The sequence below is a fragment of the Ceratotherium simum genome, chromosome 20 (assembly GCF_057802395.1).
Source record: "Ceratotherium simum simum isolate JZ-2026a chromosome 20, ASM5780239v1, whole genome shotgun sequence".
NCBI lineage: Eukaryota > Metazoa > Chordata > Mammalia > Perissodactyla > Rhinocerotidae > Ceratotherium > Ceratotherium simum.
Window position 1 is genome coordinate 42,470,240 of NC_141919.1, and position 26,047 is coordinate 42,496,286.

Here is a 26,047-nt window from a genome sequence, read left to right on the forward strand (position 1 = left end):
CTTCAGTGATCACTACTTCTGGAGTGTGTTAAACACTCACCCCCCCACCCACCCAACTCATTTTTGTTAAAAAGTTGTTCTCTGTTCTACAACCCCAATCCCTGAAAGGCTGCACAAGTGTCAGGAAAAAGTACGGGAATGAATATCCAAAGGCTGGATTCTAATTTGATCCCGTTACTCACTTACTGTGTGACGGACCTTGAGCTTATCTCAAATTCTCTAGAACATTGAACTAAATATTATACATATTTACTATCTGTGGTTGGGAGAGTTTTTTCCTAATTTGCTTCACTCTTTTGTTGGCATCTGCTTTGATACTAAAAAAAAAAATACAAAAATTACTGGTCTTGGGAACTATTTCCTGATAGTTTAATTTTCTTGCAGCCAAACTATATGTAACATCACTCAGAGTAGTGACTCGCACTACAGTTTCGCAAGTGTGTATATGTGTGGATTCTGATAATTTTGTACTCTGTAGGAGAGGAAGAAAAACACAACTCAAGTTGAGAAAAAAAATTATCCTCAAAAATGTTTCTTTGTAACTGTTTTTAGAGACCTTTGTTAAGGTTCGAGTTGCAGATGGCGTTAAGATGGTGAACTATGCCAGAGAACAATGTAAAATCTCAGGCTTAGCAGTCAGAAAGACCCAGGTTGAATCCTTGGCTCTGCCACCCACTAGCTAAGGGGCTTTTACACAATGGTAAATGGGGATAACATCTAGTTTGCAGATCGGATTTTCTATGGTGATTAAAAATAATGCAATAAAATCCTTACACATATAAGGAAGTCAATAAATAGTGCCTTTATTATGATGATGGTTGTGATTACTGGGGGCAGAGAGAGAGCACAGAAGGAACAGACTGATCCTTTACTCCTATAGCAGCAAAATCATTCTGATCCTGTAGCAGCAAAGCCATCCTCAGCTCTGTAGAGCCTCCCAAGAAGGCCTGGCAGCCTGCCACTCATTTCGAGAATTTCAATCCATGTCCTCTGGCTTCTTTGCAATAGACCACAGCATACCTTCTGCGATGCCAAATTGTCCCCAAACTCCCGAATGCTGTTTCCCTAGGAGGAGTGAAAAAAACACCCATCTTGCAATTTCTATGACCTGTGATAATGATCATAGCTATAATGATGATAATAATAATACTTACCACTTATTCATTTATTGACTCCTTTCCATATAGGCCAAGCACTGTACCAAGTCCTTTACATACAATATCTTATTTAATCTTTTCACCAGTTTCGTGAGGTAGGTATTATTACTCCATTACATGAGTCTCAAGGCTCAAAGAAGTGAATAAGTAAAAGAGCCAAGATTCAAACTCACCTGCTTATTCACTGCTCTGTTCTGCCTTACATGATACACTAAAAGACTTAGCCTTGTTAATACATAACCCAGACTCCTCAGCTGCTAGGAATTTATAATTGTATAATTAGAATTTCAAATTTAGGTCAGTGACTGAGAATTATTATACTTCATTATATGACCTTACTAAAGTATTTACTATAATGAATTTGTCTGCACTATCTTTTGGAGAAGTCTACAGTCTTCTTAAGCAGAGTCAGACATACTTAAAAAAGAAATATGAATGAGACTGTATCCTCTACAAACAAGAAGGTGCTCAAATGAAATAATAATTGCAAATATTATCATTGCAAATATATATGTAAATAATGTGGCAGGCACAATTATAAGCATCTTACATATATTATTTAACTTAATCCTCACAACAATTCTCTGAAGTGGGTACTATTAAAACCTTCATTTTACAGACGAGGAAACAAAGACAGAAGAAGTATGAGTAAGTTATCTTGAAAGAGTTGATTAAACATCGAGGACAGGCAAAAGTCTTTAATAAGTGAAGAACACAGAACAAATGCAAATCCAAGAATCATTCTTCATTTTTAATTCAAAACAATCACAATAATGAGAACAACATAGGAGTTGTGCCATGCTTGAGGGACATTAATGATCAATTTACACATAAATCCAGTTTGTATATCCCAGATATGTGGAACTTCACACCACTGAGCCAAAGTCAGCGAACCCTTTCATTTTGCTAAGATTTAGTCTCAAAGGTCCGAGACAGTACAGAAATTGCAACTGCATGCATATCATCACCATTGGGTCTTAGACCTCCACCACAATTTTCTGTACTCCTGGAATTGATTTATAAGACCCATCACTACATTTATCATATTCATCATATATTTATTTAGTCTTTGGTTCTTATTTTTCTTATGAAACTCACCAAGTAGGTTGTGATTGTGTTACTGCCCAAAAAGGGGGTTCGTCTGCCCACCGCAAGACATGCCAATAGTCAAGAGGCAAGGTGGCAGGAGAAAAAGGCCTTTTTATTACAGCTTGCTAGCAAGAGGGAAGATGGCCGACTCATGTCCAAAAGAACCATCTTAAGGGTCACAACATCTTACAGCAGTTATATAGACTGGTGGGTTATAGGGGAGGGGTTAGGAATGTTGACCTTCTGGTGTTACAGACTTGGAGTGCCACACCAGATATTTCAGTTTCCATTGATGATGGCTGTCAGCATAGACTCTCTGTTGGGGGGTCATCACATTCCTAAGGAACTCAAAAGAACAAAGTTATCATCTTATCACAGCTGGGAGGTACATGCACAAGCAGGGGTCTTAAAATCTACAGAGCACTTAGATCTCCTGGAGGGTGCATATACGGCTGGGTTAGTTAGTCAGAGATCATTCAAAGTTACTATAGGCTTTCTTTTCTACAACATGGCTTCCCTCATGTCAACTTTATCTTGAGCCGCTATCAATTGTTACCCCACAAAATTGGGGTACTCCGACTCGATGTGCAAAAAAATGGCCAATTATTACGGCATCAGCTTTTGGGAAAAGAAATCAGCTTTATTGCTAGATCTATCTGCAAGGAGACAAAAGGCATCAGCTCTCAGATCCAGGGCTTGGGGCACAATTTATGGGATGAAGGGCAGGGCGGACTAAAGTGTGGAGGCAGATTATTGGAGGTAAGGAGAAGTGAGGTAATCGATGATCTGCACAAGCGTGGTCAAGCTTCATGCCTCTTCACAGGACACATGGTCACAGAATGGTGGTGTTAGTGTGATCTGAGGGTGGAGTTTTCAGCCCTTTGAGATCAAAAACTCACTTATGGGGCATTTGCTCAGGCCCAGTTTTAGGTTGGTGGTCTCAACTGGCCTGAACTGGACAAGGGGTCTCAGTTCCTGAAAAACTGCTCTTAATTACTCTGTTGATAAGATGGGGTCAGTTGAACTGGTCCTGGAGGCCCGTGGTTACATGATGCCTTCATTCATGGAATGGACATTGTTATTTATGGAATGAGTGATACACATTAAGTCATCTGACTATTCCGTAATTAACCTTTCTCTTACTTCTCTTTAAATAAACTGGTATTTGCTTGTGCCGCTTTTAATGAGATTAAATGAGTAGAAACCTGGCCTTCCTTTACTATAGAGAGTCAGTGGTTTCAAATATCCCCAAAGTGATCTTGAATCTGTGTGACCCAATGCCTGCCTTTTGTAATTCTTAACTGGAATGCTTTAGTCCAATAATAGGGACACAGCCTGAGTGGTGCTCAAGTTAAGCATTTGAAAATGAAATTAAACAGATTTTTTAAATTAGCTAATTGCCCTTCTCTGTTTTCCTGGAAATTGTGCTAGCGTTAATATACATGTCCCACAAATATAAATACTAAATGCTTACTAAAAGCCAGGCATTGTGCTAGGCACTGGGGAAACAGAGATGATTAAGACATACCCATAAAGAACTGAACAGGACAGGGCACCACAGCCACTCTGCTGTCATCTCAAAATTCTGGATTCTGTGTCATAACTTATCACTTGTATTCTGTCCTAGCCATTCTGATCCTTAGCACGAATTTTCCTCTTCTGAGCCCTGACCTCTCCTCTCCTCTCCTATTCTTCCACTGCTGAACCGGAGCGAAGGTCACTTGAAATGGAAGCAAAACTCAGCTGTAACGGAAGGAGCAAAGATCAAAGTTGGCAGCTACGCTGAAGTTCAGGATTAAGAGACTTCCTCTTTAAGATCAAAATTCCAGATGATCCAAATATAGTCAAATGAGCCCCAGCAGAACGCTCAGCTTTCTGTGTTGAATCCAGGAAAGAAACAGAAATCACCATAGAAGCAACTCAGTGTTCCCTCTTTCCAACCCCGTGGGCTCGATGCTAATTGCCTACCCCAACAGTGAGATCGCATTTCAAAATATGGTGAAACACAAAACAGCCAAGTCAATCAAGCATTAAGTATTCAAGCACAATTATCCCAACACATGCCCAAGGACCAGCAGTGAAGCAGCTTAATTTGGGAGCGGCTCCGTAATCATCTCTCTGGGCAGCTGAGATTTTAACCTCTCCCCTCAGGCCTCCTGTTCGGGTGCGGGGCTGGCTCCCTCGGTGTGAGAGATCACAACAGGAGCTGCCGCCCCCCAGTGATGGGGCCTCATTTAAATGCATGCTAAAGGTGGGGGAGGGGAAGGGGCAGAAGGTCTGCAGAAGTCCCCATTGTTGGGGAAAGACGTGCAGGAGCAGATGGTGAGGCCAGTCACTCAGTCTGGCTGTCAGGCGCTCTCTGTCAAGTTCCCTGGGGACCAGGAGGCTTTCTTTCCACTCTCTGCTCAGGTCGTGTGTGTTTTCTCAGTGTGAGCAAGGGGTCTCTTTCTTCATCGCCCCTCAGACTTCCAGGAGGCTGAGTTGCCTCATCCTTCCTTCCCCAACTCTTTCCTTCTGCTCTCTCTGCTTTTTCTGGACCAGCTCGTTCTGAGCCTCCAAGGGCCCACTTGATGCAGAGAAAAGCGAGCGATTTCGTTTGTCTCTCATTGATGCTGTGCTCTCCTCCAGCAGCTTCTGACTGGCACCCTCACTCGGTTATTTAACAAATTACTCCACAGTCCTCATTAGGACTATTGACATTTCTAGCTAACCAACCCCTACAGTTAGGGGCGATGCGGGAACTGCCTTTCACCGTCTCTGGTGTCCGTTTTATTTCCGTCCTGCAGTGGGCTGGGCAGACACACCTTCCCGTGCTTCGGTCTGGCCTTATGCTCACCTTTCATCATACGTCAGGGTCTACAAAAAAATCATAAATAAAGTATGGGTTACAGATGTGACTTATTTGCATCTGTAAGGGACAAACACGGAATCAGCTTTTCTACATATAACTCTGTCTCTAAAGCATTAGCTGTTGAACATAAATCTTGGCCTCAAAACCTGCTCCCTTTTAAGATGCCACACACCTTGTGCCAAGGCAGCTATTCCTTGCAGTTTTCAGGGAAGATTTCCTGCAGCTCAGGATGTTGTTAAATTTGTTTTAGTTTTTAAACCATCCTGGCAGCCTAGTGCTCGCTAATGATGTCTCTGTGAGCTGGACGAAGTCAACATAAGCCCAGAGAGACTGGTGTCCGGGGTTGAGTGGCAAAAGTAAAGTCAGAACCATCACTTATTCCCCCTCATCTGCTTGAGATTAATCTTTTCCCCCCCAGGGCTATTCTCTGGACATGAATGCTTTATTGTTTCATTTTTCATTCATCAATAGAATTTCGGTTCTATGTTTATCTCCCTTTCTTCCTCAAATTGTGAAAGCAGAGATTGTAGCATTCATATTGATCAGTTCAGGATTCAATGTTATTGCTTGGTATATCAGAGCAGTGCAATAAATGTCAAATAAATAAATGAATAAAAGAAATTAACAAGTGGTAGAAATTAACAAAAGGGAATATGGTGAAGTTTGAAAGAAGAAAGAGTGTCTAAAGTAAATGTCAAACATTTCCTCCATAGCCCAACTATTCCAGATATTCCTGTATGCTACAGTAGAAACTGCAGCATTTTACTTGGAAATAAAATGGCTGTGGAAACTAAAAAGAAAACCTGGAATCACTAAGTACTCATAGTCTAAAACATGGAAGAACTCTAACTGCCCAAGTGCTGATGTCCAACGGACCAGGCCCACCAGCCGGCAATCTGCACAAGTAGTTTTGCAAGAAGTACAGTGGGCATGCCTGTGGGGGATAGGACAGGAGCTTACCAGGGCCTCTGGACTCTACCCAGTCCCTGTGTGAGCCCTTTGCAGACAGGGGCTGCAATGCAGAAGCAAAAGTTGTGGATTCACTACCATAGTGTAGGGGGTGGGGGCCATCTCCCCCCTGAACACCACTGCCACAGGCCCTTGAGGATTTACGGCTTTCGAAGCACCAGGAGATGGCATCCTTGACACCAATATCAAATGTCTTCTGTGGGTACCTGTAGCAGCAAGACACCATCAAGTGGCTTCCCAGACATAAATGTAGGTGGAGGGCTGGAGAGAAAAGAAAAGAAATGGATGCATCCTATTGTGGGACAGAACACTGTGCAAACACCCCCAAGGAAGGTAAAAAATAGATTGAAAATTTGAAGCTATATACCCAACTTAAGCAGATAGACATAAAAGCTAGGACATATTAATCATGCACTCTTAAACACAAATTTTTATTTTCATTGCATGTAGACATAAGCACCAGAAAACTCATCTTTTGCATATAACAATACACCCTCCAATTTGAAATCATAAAACACTCTGCTTAGGGATGGGTATCTCTTTAGTTTGTGTTCTATTTTCTTAAGAAAAGCTTCTCTAATCCATTCAGTCTGCTATTTTGGATCTTACAAAAAAAGATTATTGTTTGAACAAGAATCAAAGACACTGTAAAATGGGATCAACAAATGCATTACAGGCACATTGCCTTCATCCCTTCCCATACTCATTACAGACATTGCTAATCAATCAAGGCCTGGAGCTGTTTGAGGTTACTCCTATTTGTCACTTTCACTTTAAAGATAATAATCATTTATTCCAAACATTAAAGCATAGGAAATGAGCTTCATGTTCAAGAGGTACTGAGAAGACCCCATAATGCAGCCTTTACTATTAGAAGGGCATGTCCACCACTGTCCGGAACTGCTGCTGGTTTCCACAAGACGCCATGGAATTCAGCCTGTGGGACTCAGGTAAGGGATCATCACGGGAGCAAGAGCTTGCCCGGGTGGCAACTTGGTAAATTGCCCTTGCCTTGGTTATGTGTCTCTGTGGAGCTGGTGAGTATTCATTCATTTTGGGGAAACTGAGAAGGCCTTGGAAATTTCCAAGGAGGTGGTTTCTCAGGATTAGCAGGCCATAGGATAGGAAGGGGAAGTCCATTCTCTTTGGCCATCTCTTCCTAAAAGTGATAAGGGAAAGCATTGGATCTCATTTCCTTTCTCCTGGGACAGGACCTTCATAGCGTGTGAAGGCCCTCCGTGATTATGCTAATACATAAAAAAGCTCATCACAGAAACGGAAAAATACCACAACACCAAGGGGGGCCACTGGCCAGGAGCATCTTCTCAGCCTTTCCTTCACACTGCTTAGAAGAAGAAATTTGAAGAGCAAGTTGCTTGTTTTGTGGTTTGGATTTTAGCTATCAAGTGAGTGTTGTGTGTTTTGCACACACGAATTACCTCATTTGATCCCCACAAGCAGCCTATGAATCATCCCCATTTTTAAATGAGTACACTAAGACCCAAAGAGATTAAAGTGCCCACCATCACAGAGCCTGAAATGGCCAAACCAGCATTCAGATCAGGTCTGTCACAAGAAAGCCCATGTTCTTTCCCACACACTATTAATCCACCTCAAGGTAAATAACCTGTGCACCCAGAATACCTTTAGGACAGGTTTGTCCCTTCCTTCTCTCTCTTTGGCCTGAGATTTAGAGGGTCTTCTCTATCCCTGGCCAACCCTGACTGTTCTGTGTGCTATGTCTGGGGCTGGTAATTGAACAACTGAGAAGGCCCACCCCTATAGTTTCACACTCTACAACAGAAAATAATTCAAGGAACTCTTGCCTGAGGCTTCACTCCCCGATCCAGGGAGTAGGTAACCAGGCTATTAAGAGCCTCACTTGTGGGGTCTGTCTTCAGTTGTTTTAAACCAGAAGTAGACATGATTACATTAAAAGTATAAGTATTCCTGAGAGGTTGTTTTGGTGGGAATAGGAGACAGCGAAATGGAAATAAGATCATCATCTGAGATGCCAACTCTTCAATCAATAAATGTGCTCTGGGGTGATAGTAACAATATTTAATAGCAAGTGTGAAGCAAGTATCAACCAATGAGAATGAACAGGTCCTGGAAGCTCTCCTGCTTCCATGAACATGAGGTCTGTGCCAGACCTCATGAACCTGTGAATTGCTGAATTGTGGGGAAATGCTGCAGGATGGGGGCGGAGTGGGGGTGGTGGTGCAATGAAGACTACCAGCAGTGACTATTTGCCCACTAGTAAGAAGGTTTTTCAATATTTTAAAAACTGGTAGGACCATAAAGGTAGCACAATAGAACATCAGCCCTAGAAATGCTTCCTAAAACGTGACTTGACCACAACCTGATTGAATGTTTTAACATGTCAAGACAAGTGTGTGGATCAGAAGAGGGAGTGGCTATATTTTAGCCTAGAGCATAGAATATGGAGGCAAATGCCAGCATCAGCGCCCATCCTGATGCTGATCCAGGAGAGACATTGGTCCACTCAGCAGGTCTCCTCGATGGTGGGGGCGGCTCCAGCTGGCTCTCTGAGCCTCCATCCATTCAACATTCAAGCTACATAACTAATCCCCTCACTCTGCTTCCATATCTACGTTAAAATTTATTTTATTTGAACTTCTGTGCTGCTTTTTCTCTGGGAAACAGCTAAGACGAAAACATTTTTACACAATCAAGTGCATGTTGAGCTAACTTGGAGGGAATAGTAGATGTCTGTTACATCACTGCTTTCAGCAGCCTTCCCTGATCAAGTTTAAGTCCAATAATTAACATAGATACTGGGCAAGAGTATAATCCTAGGAAAAAGTTTGATTTCACCATGCTTCATACGTTTAACTGGGAGAGTCTTAAAAGAACTGTTAGAGTGATACCAGCCAAGTTTTACATTAAATATGATAGTTATAAGGAAATATAAAAGAAGATAAGTGGAACTATTTCCCAATTGCTGGTAATGCTGAAAATGTAAACAGGTTCAAGAAGGGTTTGATAAGTCCAAGGATGTCAAATCTGAGCAGATTAGTGTCTTCTCAAGTCCTTTGAGATTTATCTCAATAGAGAGATATTGCCTTTCACAAAGATGGTGCTGTCAAAGGGGATTATTGGGATGGTTGAAGGATGAATCTGACCCAACTGATGATATCCTACAGGACTGTGGATGTTAGCTGCAGTCAAAGTGGCTGATAGGACCAACCCCACACCCCAGTTTCTAAACCTCCAACCTCTAAGTGTTCCAAATAGGTAGGGTTTGAATATAGGGATTTGGGGGCTTGCGTAATCATTCGAAGGGCTGGGGCAACATAGAATTGATAAGCCATCAATGAAGACCTCCACCTGCAGCGGTGAAACAGGTGGTTCCTAAGAAGTTGCTACGAATGTCAAGAACCTTCAAGAAGCTCCCACTGCCTGTATCAGCCAGTAACACTCAATCAAGGTCTCAGAAGAAGCCACAATGACCATCTCCACTGCCTAGAGCACAAAGCAGGTAATTCACAGGAGTTCGCCAGAAGCTTCTGCAAGCCTAGAGTCTGCCATCTGTCCACACGTCTGCCTAACCTGCCTCTGGAGTATAACGGCCTCTTTTTTCTATCCAGCTTCTACATCTCACACGAGTGGCTCTCACTGGCAGACTCTAACTCGGACCCGCATAGGGAAGGGGATCCTGGGAAATATGGTTCTCAGCCTCTCCTCTGTAAGACCTTAGATGTGGCTGGAGGAGATTTCAAGCTGACAACTCAGCACAATGTGGTAGAGGCCACGCTTGCTGAATAAATGAGTAAATGAATATGAACTTCCACCCCTGAATACTTGCAAGTAGCCACATCTTCAGACAGCCTTTTAAAAACTAGTCAGGAACATTCGAAGGTTCTGGTGGCTGAGAGATAGAATCTTATTTGGGGACTTTCTAAGAGATAGACCTCAGCTGATCCCTAGAACTCAATGCTTCTCAAACTTATGAAAGAGAAGAAGAACCTGGAAGAAATGATGCTGTTTGCAAAATGCCATGCTCTGCCAAACACCCTAAAATATCACCATAGGAAACTCCATCAGATGAAGCACGATCAATTTTACTAGGAGAAAAATTCTATATGAAGAACTGGGAGCCCACATGTCCAGAAGGAAACAAGCTGTCAAACCAAGCATGATCAACTGTTTCAGAATTTTTCCATTAATATTCATTTGCTGCTTGTTCATTTCTCTGGTCGTCTGCTAGTGCTTGCTACCAGACAAGTGGTAGCAGGCATCAAAGTTTAAGAATGAATTTTGGGAGAAAATTTTGAGAAAATTATCTTCTTTGAAATGACAGTTTTTCCCCTCTGCAAATTGTGAAAGGATTCCTGCTGTTCTGGACTAACACTAGGCCACCCCAGCCCAATGTTCCACGAGGCAGTTTGTTATAATGCAATGGATTTGGATCTACCATCTGAAGGAGTATTAAACTTTTGGCCTAACAAACTTTTAAAAGGTGAAGAAGTGGTAATAACTTGCCACCCAATTACCCCTCCTAGAAACAATGTTTAAAGGTGGAAATCTTTAAGCATTTTTCCAAACCTGAGATTCCATACATTGCACATCTCTAGAAATCCTGTGCCAGAAAGATCTTATCGGTGGCTCAAAATCACGGAAATTTGCTGAACTAGTAGACAAATGTAATCAACCCTACACTAGAAATCCAATGCAGGAAGTAAAAAGGGTCTTCTGGGGGCTGGCCCGGTGATGTACGGTTAAGTTTGCATGCTCTGCTTCAGGGCCCCCGGGGTTCACTGGTTTGGATCCCAGGCATGGACCTAGGCACCACTCATCAAGCCATGCTGAGGCGGCATTCCATATAGAGCAACTAGAAGGAAGTACAACTGTAATATACAACCACCTACTGGGACTTTGGGGAGAAAAAGTAAGGAAAAAAGTAAGAAGATTAGCAATAGGTGTTAGCTCAGGGCCAATCTCCCCCCCCCAAAAAAAAGCGGGGGAGTCTTCTACCAGAAAAGCAGAAAAAGTACAGACATTTAGAGCTGAGAGGAGAGTGAGACAGAGAACACATATAGAGAACACGTATAGAAGCATCTACTACCATTTTTAGCTGTTCAAGGGCATGGCCTGGAGTTTAGACATTGAAGTATCATCTCCTTCCTTGACTTATCTATTGGTATTAAGGGAGAAATGAGGAAGTACCCCTCTCCTAAGGATCTCAAATTACCCAGGAATAGGGAAGCCCTCCAGAAAACATGGGGATGGGACCCTGACTCTTCCTGGACGACTGTCAAATATATTTATTTTAAAACTGTGTGATGGACTGTCTTGCCATAACTGCAACCAGGTGATGGAAAAGGACATCAGGCATCCTCAGAAAGGAAACTCTCCAGAGGGCAGGGCCCTTGATTGTGTGACCCAAACCCAACAGCAGGGTCAAGTTCAGTGGAGTTACAGGCAAGGCGCATACTGTGCATACTGAAACAGGAACCACCTCTGACCCTGCCAGCCTGATTCCATGGATGACTTATTACTCTTAGAATAAAATCTAAGCTCCTTACCGTGGCCCGCAAGATCCTAAATGATTGGACCTCTGCCCACCAGTCCAAGCTCCTAGGGTTCCCTTCTTATTCACTAAGCTCCAGCCACATCAGCTTTCTTAGTGATGCTCAAAAACACTGAGCTTATTCCTGCCTCAGGGGCTTTACATCTACTATCTTCTCAATCTTGCATTTGCCCAGCTCTTTTGAAACAGAGACCTTTCCTAACCACCCTTCATAAAAGAACTTCCATCACGCCAACCCAGCGTTCCAATATCTCTCCTTTATTTTCTTCATATCACTTACCAACAACTGAAATTAAAGTATGTACATGATTTTTTAATCCGCCTCTACCACTGGAATAAACTCCATGAAAATGAGGATCCTATCTTTCTCAATGATGACACGAATGAGTTGAAAGAACGTACCACCAAGAGAGAAAACTCTTAGAGCCACACATGTGTCCTCAACTATTCGTTCATTCATTCTTGCAGTCATTTGAAAAATATTTATTAATCATCAGCCCTGTGCCAGGCATCATTCTAGGTGCTGGGGACAGAGTAATGAACAAAATCCCTATCCTCCTGGGATGTCCTTACATTCTAGTTTGCAGAGATAGCCAATAAACAGATGTAACAATATCAGGTATACTATGAAAAAAAATAAAGCTGGGTGTGAAAAAAAGATGCTTAAGTTGGTATTTTACATGGAGTGTTCAGCAAAGGCTTCTCCAAGGAAGTGACATTTAAGCAGAGGTCAAAAAGAAATGAGGAAGCTGCCACGTGATACCAGACAAGAGTAAATATTGCTCCACGCAGAAGGAATCGGAAGTGCAAAGACCCTGAGGTAGGAGTATGCTTAGCATGGCCAAGGAACAGCAAGGAGGCAAGGTGGCTGAGTAGAGTGCTTGAGGGGGAAAGAGGCAGAAAATGATGCTCGATGGTTAGTAGGGCCAGATCCTTAGAGAGAAGCTAAGTGGAGACTTACACTTAGGTCTTAGGGGGCTTAAGCAAGGCCCGGGGAAAGCAGGAGCATGAGGCCTGCCAATCTCCATCTCTTTCGGACTTCCTGGGTTTTGGCATGAATCTCATTACTCGACCAGCGGTCCACATTTATGACAGGCAGCCTTAAGGGTTGCATCAGACTTTTATTCTCCTGGAAAGAGGCAGCAAAGAAGCAAGGAGGAGAACTCCTCTGTACAAGTGTTGCAACCCTGGGGGACCACAGGGAAATCTGGGGAGGAAAACAGGTGGAGAAGAGCCTTTGTGACCCAGCTATTCCATGGCCTTGTTTTGACCTTGTTTAGGTAATCTCAGATTACCGAGAACTGGTTGTTTGTGAATCTAGGAATAGGTCGGTGTGTTCACTGTGTGAACGCATGTGTGAACACACGCTAGAAAGCCTCACAGATATGCTCTGATGTCTCAGTGGGGACAAACTTGGAGTCCACACCAAGTCCTTCATCTTACACGGAGGAAACTAAGGCCCAGAGAACTGAAGGCACTTGCCTACGTGTGCACAGCTGTGTGAGAGTTGAAGTCTAGCTCTGCCTTGGTCTTCCCCGATCTGAGCTCCCTCAGGACACAGCACTGGCTCCCGATTAACCCGAACAGTCCTCACAGTTTAGGCTACGACATACCCATCCAAGGAAGAGAGAGTCAGTTCAGCATAAGGAAGGACTCTAACCGCTGTCTTGGTGCCACAGACTCTAAGAGGAGGCCTGAGAGCAACGGCTGGCACTTTATCCCTGCTGTGCCATACCACACTGTTACTTCCCTCTGCAGAGGCTATTCAGGAACTTGCTGACAACACAGAAGCCCAGAGACTAGAGATGCATTAGCAGGCAAAGCAGCGCTGAATATTTGCTTGAATTTTTATCCCCCAAATTTACCCTTCAAAGCAGAGTTCAGCCAACCTAGCCTAGATCACCTGACAGTGTGGCCGAGGGTGCACCGTGTGTGTGTCTGTGTGGACACACAGGCCTGCTAGCATCTGATGCTTCACTTGGCGTCGGCCTGTCTTCTTTGACGATTTTAGGAAGACCAAGCCTGGATGAGGTGATTGGCCTAAGAAACACAATCCCGCTCTTCTCCCTCTTCTCACAAATGTTTAGTCAATTTAAGTCCTGCTGTCTTCAAGGATATGCTTGAAACAGAGGCGACACTACTCAAGGATTACTCACATCCCTTCCCTTCACACACCCTTTCAACATCGTTGAGCTTCAGTGTTCTCTCCTCTTCATTTTTCGCTTTCCCTGTCCTATCTCCTCTCATGGCGTATTAGTCAGGGTATTCCAGAGAAACAAAACCAATAGGATATATAGATACATATATATATATAGGAGGAGTTTTATTATAGGAATTGGCTTACGCAATTGTGGAGGCTGAGAAGGCCATGTCCAAGCTGGAGACCCAGGAAAGCCGGTGCTATAATTCAGTCTGAGTCTGAAGGCCTGAGAACCAGGGTTGCCGAGGATGTAACTCCCAGTCTGAGGCCAAAAGCCTGAGAACCTGGATGGGGAGACAGAAAGGGGGAGCAGGTGGCTGGTGTAAGTCCCAGAGACTGAAGGCCAGAGAACCAGGAGCTCCAATGTCCGAAGGCAGGAGAAGATGGGCATCCCAGCTCGAAAAGAGAGAGATAGATTCACCTTTCCTCTGCCTTTTGTTCTATTCAGGCCTTCAGCAGATTAGATGATGCCCACCCACACCCGGGAGAGCAGATCTGTACTCAGTCTACCGAATCAAGTACTCATGTCGACCAGAGACTCCCTCACAGATGAACAGAAACCATGCTTCACCAGCTATCTGGGTAATCCCTTAGCCCAGTCAAGTTGACACATAAAATCAGCCATCACACATGGTTCCTCTGCTCACTCAACACCACCAACTCCCAGCTCCTCAACAGCAGCTCTGACCTCCCTCCTAACTTCTCAATGCTACAGCAGATGCCTTCAGTCTTGAAGGGAGCACCTTCAGCCCATTCCCTTCCCAAGCAGCCCTCTCCACTCCCTGAAGAAAACTTTGCTCTTCCTCCTATGTTCAGTTAGGAAGCTGCCCTACTGTCGTCAGCACAATTTCCCAAGCTGGAGACAATTCTCCCCTCATCTCACTTATCGAATGGTCACTGCGTCTTTTCAACTCTCTCTCACGTCTGCCCTCGACCTCAGCTCATCTCCTCCTGGACTCCAACAACAGAATCCTAATCATTCTCTCGACCACTTGTCAAACCCACCTGCAAGAGGCAATAACACACTGTTAGTGACGGTCTTCAAAAGAACGAAGGAGGGGGCTGGCCCGTGGCATAGTGGTTAATTTCACACGCTCTGCTTCCTCAGCAAAAAGAGGAGGCTTGGCAGCAGATGTTAGCTCAGGGCTAATCTTCTTCACCAAAAAAAAAAAAAAAAAAAAGAGGGGCCCACCAGGTGGCATAGCAGTTAAGTGCCTGTGCTCCGCTTCAGCGGCCTGGGATTCACAGGTTCGGATCCCAGGCGCGCACTGATGCACCGCTTGTCAAGCCATGCTGTGGTGGGGTCCCATATAAAGGAGAGGAAGATGGGCACAGATGTTAGCCCAGAATCTTCCTCAGCAAAAACAGGAGAATTGGCATCGGTTGTTAGTGCAGGGCCAATCTTCCTCACAAAAAACAAAAAAGAATGAAGAAAATTTCCAAACAGGAAGCCAACAAGGTTTGAACATGAACACTGGTTGTGGAACAGGGACTGCCAGAGTTTCTTCTTTAAAGATGACAGTTAAATATAGAAGTGCTGGTATGTTTGTTCAAAAAGAAAATCAACTGCATCACCCTACAGCACATGCTCGGTGAAAGGGAAAGAGTGTCGGTACTCTATAGATTCCGAGAGATCTTTTTGGGATTTTCTGGTTAGATGACTTTCAAGCCACATGACCTCTCTCAGTTTTGATTTTCCCATCTACAAATTCAGATATTAACACTGCCCACAGGGCAGGGTTGTTATATTAACTGTGATAGTGTGTGCAATGCACATCTCTCTGCTTGACTCAGAATAAATGACACAAGATTCCATTTTTTTCTTAGCGTTGCCCAGTTACCTCCTCCTTATCCACATTCATGCTTCTCCTCAGCAATACCCGACATGAGCATGACAGCCTGGACAATCTCACCAGCGTGCCAAACCTGAGAGGGTTTTCAGGTAAGCAGCCTTTTCTTCTGAGCCCCTAGCCTGGGTGTCAGGCACTTGCTTCCACCGGCTGGCTGACATATGTGGCCTGCTGCAGACTAATTTCTTCTGACATGTTGCCTTGAATGCACAGTCACAGAGCATGTGCTGAAGTGCTAAACACCCCCAAACTGTGCACTTTCCAATCTGTGAAAGCTTTTGGTGGATCCAGGCTTTTTTTCTTGACCTGCGGCATTATAATGGAGAAGCACATGGACACTTCATTGAGGCAATCTGTCATCTTGCAAACGCTTAATAGCAGCCGCAGTACCTGTGTCCCTCTCCGTGAGCCAGACACCACCCAACAGCTGCTCTTCTGTTGAAGCTGTGGCTGCATTAATGAGCTCGCAGACAAAGAACTGACTGTGTGGTGTGTGGCTCCGGGTCCACAGGCAGGCTGGGGGGAAAGCACAAAGCGAAGGCTACACTCGAAAATCATAGGACTTCATTTACAAAAACTGGTTTGGGGCCCAAATGAGCTAATATGTTTCTTGAGACCAGATCTTGGAAAGGCTGCCATCTGTAACAATCAGGATGGCTAGATAATGGTGATCTGGCACCATAGAGTTTATAGCGTGTTTTCACACCTTGCACCTTCCTGTCACCCTATAAAGGTATTATTTTACAGATGGGGAAATTGAGTCCTTGAAAGGTTCAACAACACACACAAGTTCACATGGCTAATAAACGGCAGGGCAGCACTCAAATCAAGCTCTGTGTGACTCCACATGTCAGGACTGTCTGCAGAATTATTACCACACTTACTCTAGGCTCCTCCGTTTACACTGAGATGTCACTGCCGCAGCTACAGAGGAAGCCTCTGAGAAAGGAGCTTCCAAGGGACCGAGCTTCTCCATTAAGATTTTAAGTCCCTTATCTGCCAGCAAGTTAAGGGCAAATGCTAGGGCGTCACAGACTTTTTCAAAATCTTACCATCACACTGTGAAGGAGGTAACCCCTCTGACGCGCCTGTGATGATGCTGTAGGAACACTGCGTAACCTCATGTGATACCCTAGCTAGCAACACAGGAGAGTAACATGGAAAACAACAAAGAATACAGAGCAAATGCAGACACCAAACCCCAAACTGCTTCTACCACTAAAATAATAATACAAATAAGACAGCAATAATAAAGATAATGCTACTCGTAGGTAGCATTTCCTTCGCCTCAGCCATGTGATAGCAGTGTTTACACTCATTATTGAATTCTCTCAACAACCCATCACATTGGTATTTTTATCCTCTTTCCACAGATGAGGATTCTGAGGTCCCGAGAGGTCAAGTAACTTGCTGGAGGTCGCAGAGCTTGTACTTCGCAGAATGAGGCTAGATGGCCAGGTCTCTTGACCTTCCAGCGCTGGTCCACCTCTTCCACTGGTCCACATTTGCCTCCCGTAAAGGAGAGATGTGATCACCAGGTTAGTGAGCAGTGTCCAGGAGGTTAGGACATGCCCATAGACAGGCTGGCCAAGGCTGAAAAAGACGAATAGGTGCAGAGCAGTTCCTTCTGGCCGTCCAGTGGTAACCATTATTCCTGGGCATCCAGAAAATGCGTTTTAATCGCCTGCTTTTCACCTTCATTGTCTGGCTGCCAAGAAATAATGGACAAAAGGACAGGTTCTAAAACAAAAACAACCTGGCTTCAGGCGTGAGTTCACTCGAACTCACTGACAGTTGTTTCAAAATATCTGTGTATGTGCACACACACCCACATCCATGTCACACAGGTGGAGGGCGAGAGCAGAGAACTGTGGGCTGATTACGTGGCCTTCCTTTTCTGTCTCTTGACAGCTTTGAGACTACAAGTGGGTAGATTATAGTTGAAGATAAAAATAGGCATTATACTGCCGCTTTCTCTTCCCAGCTTTTTAGTCGCTTGAAAGCATATTGTAGCATTTTATTGTAGTCTGGGCTCTCGTGGCTCCTCTTGTTTGTGATTCTTTTTTGGAAAACTAGAAACATTCCCTCTCCATGGAGAAATTAATTCAAGTGAGTGAGAGCAAGGCGGCAGTGTGTGTGTGTGCGCGCACACCCGTGTGCGTGTGTGTGTGCATATGTGTGCATAGGTGTGCGTGGGTGTGCATGTGTGCATATATGTGTGTGTGCCTGTATCCCTCCCAGCATGTCTAAGAGAAGCGAGGCAGAAGAGTGTGAATCTGAATAGAGCGGAAATTGACACAGCTGTTTTTGTTTAACTGTAACCATTTTTAGAATTTCAGGATGCACTAAGCTTCCAAACTAGGCAGCCCACTCAACCTTGGGATTAAACATTAGCTGGGGGTGGAGAGTGATTTGAACACACTGGGCGTTATCATCTCAAGGTCTAGAGCAGATCCTTCATCCCAGAATGCAGGTCACTGAGTACAAGACACCCTCTTGGCAATTACTCAGTACATGGCACCCTCTTTGGCAATTAAACTGAATTCTGCAAGTAGTTGCACATCAGGTCTCATCCCTCTTCGCCTCATCATCTCCATTCTTTTTCCTGAATTTTTATCTTAGGGTCACTTCAAACACAGCAAAGTACACTGCTCAGTGTTTCTCAACTTAGGTTGCCTGAACCACGGCACTACCAATTGCTGTGGGTGTGTTCTATAATACACATTCCTGCGCCCACCACAGGTCTACTAGATCTGAATCTATCAGGAATCTGAATTTTAAAAAGCTCCTCCAGGTTATTCTCACAAACACAAAACTTTTCAAACGCCTGGTGAAGTGGCAAAGCAAAAGGACTTCAGTACTGTGCTTGCCTGGTCTTAACACAGGATCCACCACTTTATTCCCAGGAAAAAACAAGACGCTCCGAGATGCTATGCATTCCCAACCTATTACAAGCTGTATGACATTGGTCAACTCAAAATTTCTCTAAGTTCTTTATATTTACCTGCAAAATATGATGATAATGGTACCTAGTGTACAGGGCTATTGTGAGAATTGAGAAAACATTGTATTAACATAGGGCTGTTGTTCTCGACTGGGGCTGGGGTGATTTTGCCCACCAGGGGGACAATTGGCAATGCTTGGACACATTTTTGGTTGTCACAACTGGGGTACTACTGCCATCTGTAACAGAAGCCAGGGACACTGCTAGACATCCTAGAAGGCACAGGGCAGCCCCCCACAATAAAGAATTCTCATCCCAAAATGTCAATAGTTGACATTTTGAGAAACCCAGGCGTAGAGCCCAGCACATCACGCCTGGCTTCAAATTCTGGGTGCCACCAGTTTAGCTATATGATCTGGGTAGGTTGCTCAGTCATTTGGAGTTTCAATTTCTCCATCTATAAAATATGGATAAAAACACCAGCCCCACAAGGTTAGTGAAGGTTCAATGAGGTATATATGTATAAAACATGTCTGCTTCATTTTCAGTAGAGTCCTCTTATTTCCTTGTGCTGGCCTGACTTAAAAGGGACTGATTTCCACATTAAGGCTTCCTCACCTTTAATTTGTCAAGCGAGGTACTTTATGAGTTGGCGCAAGGCAGGGCACAGATGGCCCGTCATCTGAGCATGCATGCATGGCCAGGCCCTGTTACTGAGGTTAGGAATCACAGAGCCCCCTGCTGGGCCAAGGCTCCAGGACAGCCCTGTAGACAGCCACAGGCTGAAAGGCTTGCCCTGAACGCACTAGTAACCCCATGATGCTATTTTCAAATAATGGAGAACCAGCTTATTCGGAAAGGATAGTACAAAGCCTAGAAATAAATCCAGCTAACTAAGTGAGGTTTCTGATCTAGAGAACAGAAACACTGCAGCCTTTAACATTTAGGCCGATGGATCTAGGATCCCCCCAAATTACCATCAACTACTCAATTATCCACATGAATGGAAGAGAGTAGAGGTGCGGATAATTCAATGCAATGATTTAGATTTTATGTGTGACCTCAGAAAGCAAAGAGCATCAAGGATACGGAAGATTTTGGTGTATACTTCTGAACATGCTGGTGTTTCCAGGTGCCCCACCCCAGGATACTCTCATATCAAGCTTGGCTCTACTGTCAGTGGGGTAGGAGAGGCTTGGAATTTCACTACTCTGGGAGCAACATAACATCTAGTGACCACAAACATAGGACAGTGGCCAGACCTCTACATTAACTTGCATTAGAAGGAGAGAGATACACAAAGACCCCACCCGCACCCCGTTTCTCTCTAGGTCTCAAGGCCACTCAAGTCATCTTCATTCCCTCTTTCTAGCACAATCAGTTCTAACGGATTCTTAGTCCACTGAACACAGAGGTTTTTGTCCACCTAATGTGCTCAAAGCACAAAACGACCAAAGGCACGGTTCAGGCCCTCAAGGAATGGTAAAGGTGAAGAAAAAAGACCTCCCCCCCCAAAAATAATTAAGGGTTGCTGTACCCTAAGAAAAGACACAATTCAGAATTGGGCTTCTTCTTCTTTGTTGTTCGAACTCAGTCACATACCTCCCTCCCGGGAAGGGTGCGAAGGGAGCAGGTGAATGGCTCTGCTGCAGGATTTTTGCTCCAGATAGAGAGAGAAACCACCAAACACCACCCGACTGCTGCCACAGCATGAGCCTGCGATGGAGTCAGCAGGCAGGTGCCGCCTCGCTCTCCCTCATCGTTATCACGCACAGCTGCCTCAGCCTTTACTTTTCATTCCAAACACATTGTAAATTCATCCTGCTCATCAGGAAGTCTCCCGTTAAAGAAATGAGGCTGACTGATCCCAGCAGAGTCAAGGCTGGAGAAGCTCTCGACCCCCAGCCAGAAATCTGCCCAGGGGGAGGGAGACTTAGCTACGCAAATGGGCGGGGACTACTGTCTTTCTCAGGTGATGTGATGCTGTCTAAAGAGCTCCTGCCTAGGGTCCTCAGTTACAGTCACTTTTGACCAGAAAAAGCATCCTCCCCATCTACTCTGGGCAGGGATGGGTCAATCCTTCCAACAGCCCTTGAGGGATGTAATTAGTATCTTCCTTCTCCAGTGGAGCAAACTGAGTCTCAGAGAACAGAGAAGGGCCTCTTTCCCCAAAGGCCTCATCAGCCATAAAATTCACTTTACATCAAAATGTGTGCAACTGGTTAAAAAAGAATTTGATCTTGTTTCCCCCTTGGTTAAAACCTTCCAAAAGCTTCCCCACTGCCTGAGGCAGTACTTCTCAGCCCTGGCTGCACACTGGAAATACCCCAGGAAATTGCAGAAATGCCAATGTCCTGGCCCCAGCCCAGACCAATTAAGCCAGGATCTATGGAGGTGGAATTCAGGCTCCACACTGGAGTTTTTGGAAAGCTGTTGAATGATTCTCAAGCACAGTCAAGATTAAGAAGGGCTGCCCTAAGGCATGAGTGTCAGGCTCCTTAACATCTCTTGCCAGGTCCTTGCTTCTCTCTTTAGCCTCATCTCTTCCCACCTCTCCCATTTCCCCCTCCATGCATCACCCATCCTGGGCCAGCTTAGGCTTCTCCAGAGGACGACACACTCATGCTCCACCATCTCTAGAACGCCCCTCCCCCTCTTCCTCATCTGACTAATTTCTATTTTTTCTTTCAGACTGAGCTCAGCACTGCCTCCTCCAGAAAGGAAGCCTTCCCAGAAACCACCTGCTGATCCCCCTAAGTGCTTTACATGAGCTTACCCTATGACTCCAATAGATCACAACTGGTCTTGACTTGTCTCCCCCCTCACTGGAGTGAGCGCCTTGACCAGGTCAGACTCCAGGTCAGACTCGACGCAGCTCCTCATTCTCACTACACAGCACCAGAGCACTCACAAAGTTTGTTGGCCCCAAAGAACTGAAAGCAGAGACTCACACAGATACCTGTGCACCCATGTTCACAGCAGTATTATTCATAATAGGCAAAAGGGGAAAGATCCCAAATGTCCATCAACAGATGAATGGATAAACAGAACATGGTATATAATGGAATACTATTCAGCCTTAATGAGAAGGGAAATTCTGATACATGCTACAACATGGATGAACCTTGAGGACATTAATGCTAAGTGAAATAAGCTAGACACAAAAGAGCAAATATTATATGATTCTACTTATATGAAGTACCTAGAATAGGCAAATTCATCGAGACAGAAAGTAGAATAGAGGTTACCAGAGGATTTAGGGAGGGAATGAAGATTTAGTGTTTAATGCGTACAGAGTTTCTGTCTGGGATGATGAAAAAGTTCTGGAAATGGATAGTGATGATGGTTACACAACATTGTGAATGTACTTAATGCTACTAAATTGTACACTTAAAATGGTAAATTTCATGTTACGAATATTTTGCCACAATAAAAAAAGCAAAAAAAAAAAATTTTCACTGAATAAACAAATCACATTGCACTTAGATCTCAAGCCCTACCCATGGCCTCTCAGAGCCTGTATGATCTGGCCCCAGCTTTCCTCTCCGATCTCATCTCCTGCCCTTTTCCCATAATCATTCTGCTGTGGCCATATTGGTCTCCTTTTTTTATGTAAATACACCAGACTTGCTCCCTCCTCAAGTTCACTGCGAGTGCTTTCCAGTACTTAAAATGATCTTCTCCATATCTTCATGTGGCTCCCTCCTTTCCTTAATTCAGATGTCATGTCCTCAGAATGGCTTGCCATGACCACACCCTTTCAAATTGCTAGCCCCCCCATTCAAATTACTCTCTGTATTAGTTAAGATAATGCTTGCTGATGTAATAGATAAACCCCAGAATTTCTGTGGTTTAGAACAGTTCTAAACTTTAGCGTGTATCAGAATCATCTGGAGGGCTTGTTACACTTCAGATAGCTGGGCCCACCCTGCCAAGTTTCCAATTTATTATGTCTGGGGTGGAGTCCAAGAATTTGCATTTATAACAAGATCCCAAGTGATGCTGATACTGCTTGTCAAAGGACCCCACTTGGAGAACCACTGGTTTAACAAAATTAAGGTTTATCTCTCATTCATGTAACCATAAAATGTAGGCATTCCCAGCAGGGCAGCTTTCCTCCATGCAGTGATTCGGGGCTCCCATCCTATGGCCCCACTATTTTTAACAAAGGATGCCCAAGGTTGCCCCAGGAGATATCTCCCTCCAAGCCAGCCAAAATGGAAAAGAACAGAGAAGACCACAAGGGGAAGGTTTATGGGCCAGGCCTGGAAGTGGCCCACATCCCTTCTTCCCACATTTCAATGGCCAGAACTCAGTCCAGCGGTCACTGCTGAACTGCAAGTGGGGTGGGGAAATACAGTCTATCTTTGTGTCCATGTGGAGGCGTGAATGGGCTTGGTGATCCACCATATCCAGTGGCCCCATACGCTACTATATTTATCTTCACAGGCTTATCTCCACCTGATTTCATATCATGTATTTATTTGCTTACCTTTTCATTGCCTTCCCGCACTAGAGTGTAAGCTTCACAAGGCAGGGTCTCTGTCTTGTCCACCACTCCATCTTCAGCACCTAGCACAGTCCTTGGCACACAGAAGGCACACAAAATTATTTCCTGAATTACTAAATGCATTTTCCATGGGGCACTCTGTCTGATGATCTCCTGTCTACCTCTTCTGTCAGACATTCCTGAAGCCACGTTCCTTTCCTTGCTTATGTCACTGGGCCCCTGCCACCACACCAGGCCTGTGTTATGCCACCAGATAGGGTCAGTTTTTCCAACAGCACTAGGAAAGTTGTGTTGCCCTCAACTGCTCTGTCCTGGGCATGCTGGTCACATTACCTACCATCCCCAAAGCCCCTTCCAGTTTACCCCAGTGGCCCTCTTTGTAAGGAAGAAGAAAAGGCCCAAAGGATGTTCATTCCCAGCCAGGCTGAGAACCTATGAGCTGGTCTAGCACAAAACACACTCTAAATGGGGTTATGGTAACTAAGACAAACAGACAGCTACCCTGTGGGATTTGGACTAAAGGAGTTTGGAAAGTCATCAGCAAGAAATCAAAGAGTAGGGGCCAGTCCTGCGGTGTAGTGGTTTAGTTCAGCACACTCTGCTTCGGTGGCCCCAGGTTCACAGGTTTGGATCCTGGGTGCAGACCTACACCACTCATCAGCCATGGTGTGGCAGCGACCCACATATAAAGTAGAGGAAGATTGGCACAGATGTTAGCTCAGGGCTAATCTTCGTCAAGCAAAAAAAAAAAAAAAAACAGGAAGATTGGCAAGAGATGTTAGCTCAGGGCTACTCCTCCTCAGCCAAAAAAAAAGGAAAGAGAGAAAAGAGTAAATATACAGAGAGAAGCAGACACATTATCACAGTGAAGTGGTGAAAGTCAAGAGGGGGAGAATAGCTGTCTTGGAGCCTGACAGCCTTCCTGTTTCATTTGCAGGATATCCTTAAAATAAAGCCATTTTTTAAGAGGGTCTAAATGAGTCACTGTTCCTCATTTGGCTATGAGCCTGACTAACTCAGGCCAGCACCTGTTGGCAAAATGGCCGACAGCTCAGTAAGGCGGCTCATTGAACGGTTGTCACATTCATGAGCTACTTAAATAGCTCAACAAAGTGAACAACCCCGCCCAGAGATGGCATCTGGGACTATATCTCTGCTCCAAACCAGTTCAGCCCTCATCGCCTCATACTGAGAATACCGCAGCAGTTCCTTCCCTCCTTTCTCATTTCTTCTGCACCATGCCACCAGATTCATCCTTCATAAAGCACAACTTTCATTCTGTCACTCCCTTGTTCCCCATGGACTATAGAACTGACATTTCATTTGCATCCGTGTGATGGGAATTCTCCCAGGGGCTGCATGTACATTGTCTCACTTACTCTTCAGAACAACCATGCAATTATTTATCTTTATTTTGCAGCTATCGTGATTGGGTCATGAAAAAACTAAATAAATTACCTACAAACCTGAAGCTAGGAACCATTAGAGTCAGGGTAGAACCCCAGATGTGCCTGTTTCTAAAGTCTCTACTGTTTAAATTATTCATTCATTCATTCAAACAGATATTTGTTGAGTGTCAACCATGTGCCAGCAATTATGCTAGACATCAGGATTACAATGGATCATTTACCGGAAGATAATTTTAAGAGTACTATGATACAATGAAGCATGTTCAGTATTGCATAGGGAATGCAAATGCTAAGGAAGTGGACTGCAGGAGCTCTAAGCCTGGCCTCATGGGTCGGGGAAGCCCTCCTCAAGGCGATGTCATTTGAGTTGAGATCTGAAAGGTGAATAGCAATAACAACCTGTTTTTCTATTGGGGAAGTTATCCTGGTGGCAAAGGGTCTGCCCAGTACCTTGTCTCTCACTCTGACTCTCCTAGACTGATGGGCTGTCAGGGAAGAGGGGAGGGGCAGGTGGAATGGCTGAAGGGAGAAACCGAAAAAACTTGACTACTGCCAATGATATTACCAAAAGATATTTTGCACTTTAACAACTCCAATCCTTTGGGTTTACAAGAGTTCCTGTGTAATTTGAAACTAAAATCTATTTCCTAACCCAGCAGCATCTCTTTCTTCTTCCACACACACAGAGAGGTGCAATCGCATTGCTGGTCTGTTGGCAGTGCTAATTATGTTCTCCATAACACATTCCTGATTGCGTAGAATTAAATAAGGCAGGTGTGGAGGTGACAGAACAAAGCAAAATATATGACTTATGGGACACACTGATCAGTTTGGTGGGGGGCAGGGTAAAAACAGCAAATGTTATACATGGAGATTAGGAAAAAAGGCCCAATAGTCACACGTTTCTAAAGATAAAATCAAACTGAAAACAATTTTTGCAGTTTCTTCTACTATAAATGTAATCTGAACGTGCTGTCTTACTGTTTTTCATCCTTTCACAGGCTTCTGATTTACCTTCTATTTAAGATTTCACTAAATTAAGAGAGAAAACTACTCTGATAGAATATTCAATTTTGCATTTACAGTTTGAAGGCTGATTCGCAATCATCATTCCTACAATAGATTGACAATAGAGGTACAGGTACTTGTACTCTATAAGAGCTTTAGCAGGTAGGGACAAAGATGAAAAATAAATTCTGGATAAGCAGTAGAAATAGAAAATCTGGGCAAATAAGCCAGCTATAAATCCAAACTGAATTAGCCAAATTTCATAAATGACTAAATAGTTGTGAATATGGGGTATTCCCAAACCAAAAAGCCCAACTTGTGGTTTTAGTGATGCCACCCTTAGAAGTTAAAGTCTTTTATAACTATAGTCATACACATGTACACTGTAGCTGAGTGTTCACCACATCTCATTTCCTTTTCTTCCGGCGGCCACCTTCCCTCCCCACGTTCCCAGCCTTCCGGCGGCCACCTTCCCTCCCCACGTTCCCAGCCTCCCCTGGATCAGA

General features: G+C 44.3%; 1 protein-coding gene across 13 annotated transcripts in view; it reads right to left on the reverse strand.

Moving 5' to 3' along the window:
• Positions 1-1,848: 1,848 nt before the first annotated feature.
• LOC147914437 (uncharacterized) overlaps positions 1,849-26,047 on the reverse strand; it is a 76,727-nt gene continuing 52,528 nt past the window's right edge. For 6 of the 13 annotated variants that reach the window (XM_087444685.1, XM_087444682.1, XM_087444684.1 and 3 more), the window contains 4 exons: positions 23,107-23,197; positions 13,965-14,104; positions 6,145-6,327; positions 1,851-5,102 (listed from right to left, as the gene is read on the reverse strand). In XM_087444685.1, the coding sequence (XP_087300811.1) occupies positions 5,089-5,102; positions 6,145-6,327; positions 13,965-14,104; positions 23,107-23,114 (345 nt within the window). In that variant the 5' untranslated portion in view covers positions 23,115-23,197 and the 3' untranslated portion in view covers positions 1,851-5,088. Of the gene's footprint in view, positions 5,103-6,144; positions 6,328-13,964; positions 14,105-23,106; positions 23,198-26,047 lie in introns of all 13 variants that reach the window. The other 7 variants (XR_015555458.1, XR_015555459.1, XR_015555462.1 and 4 more) reach the window with 7 other exon arrangements.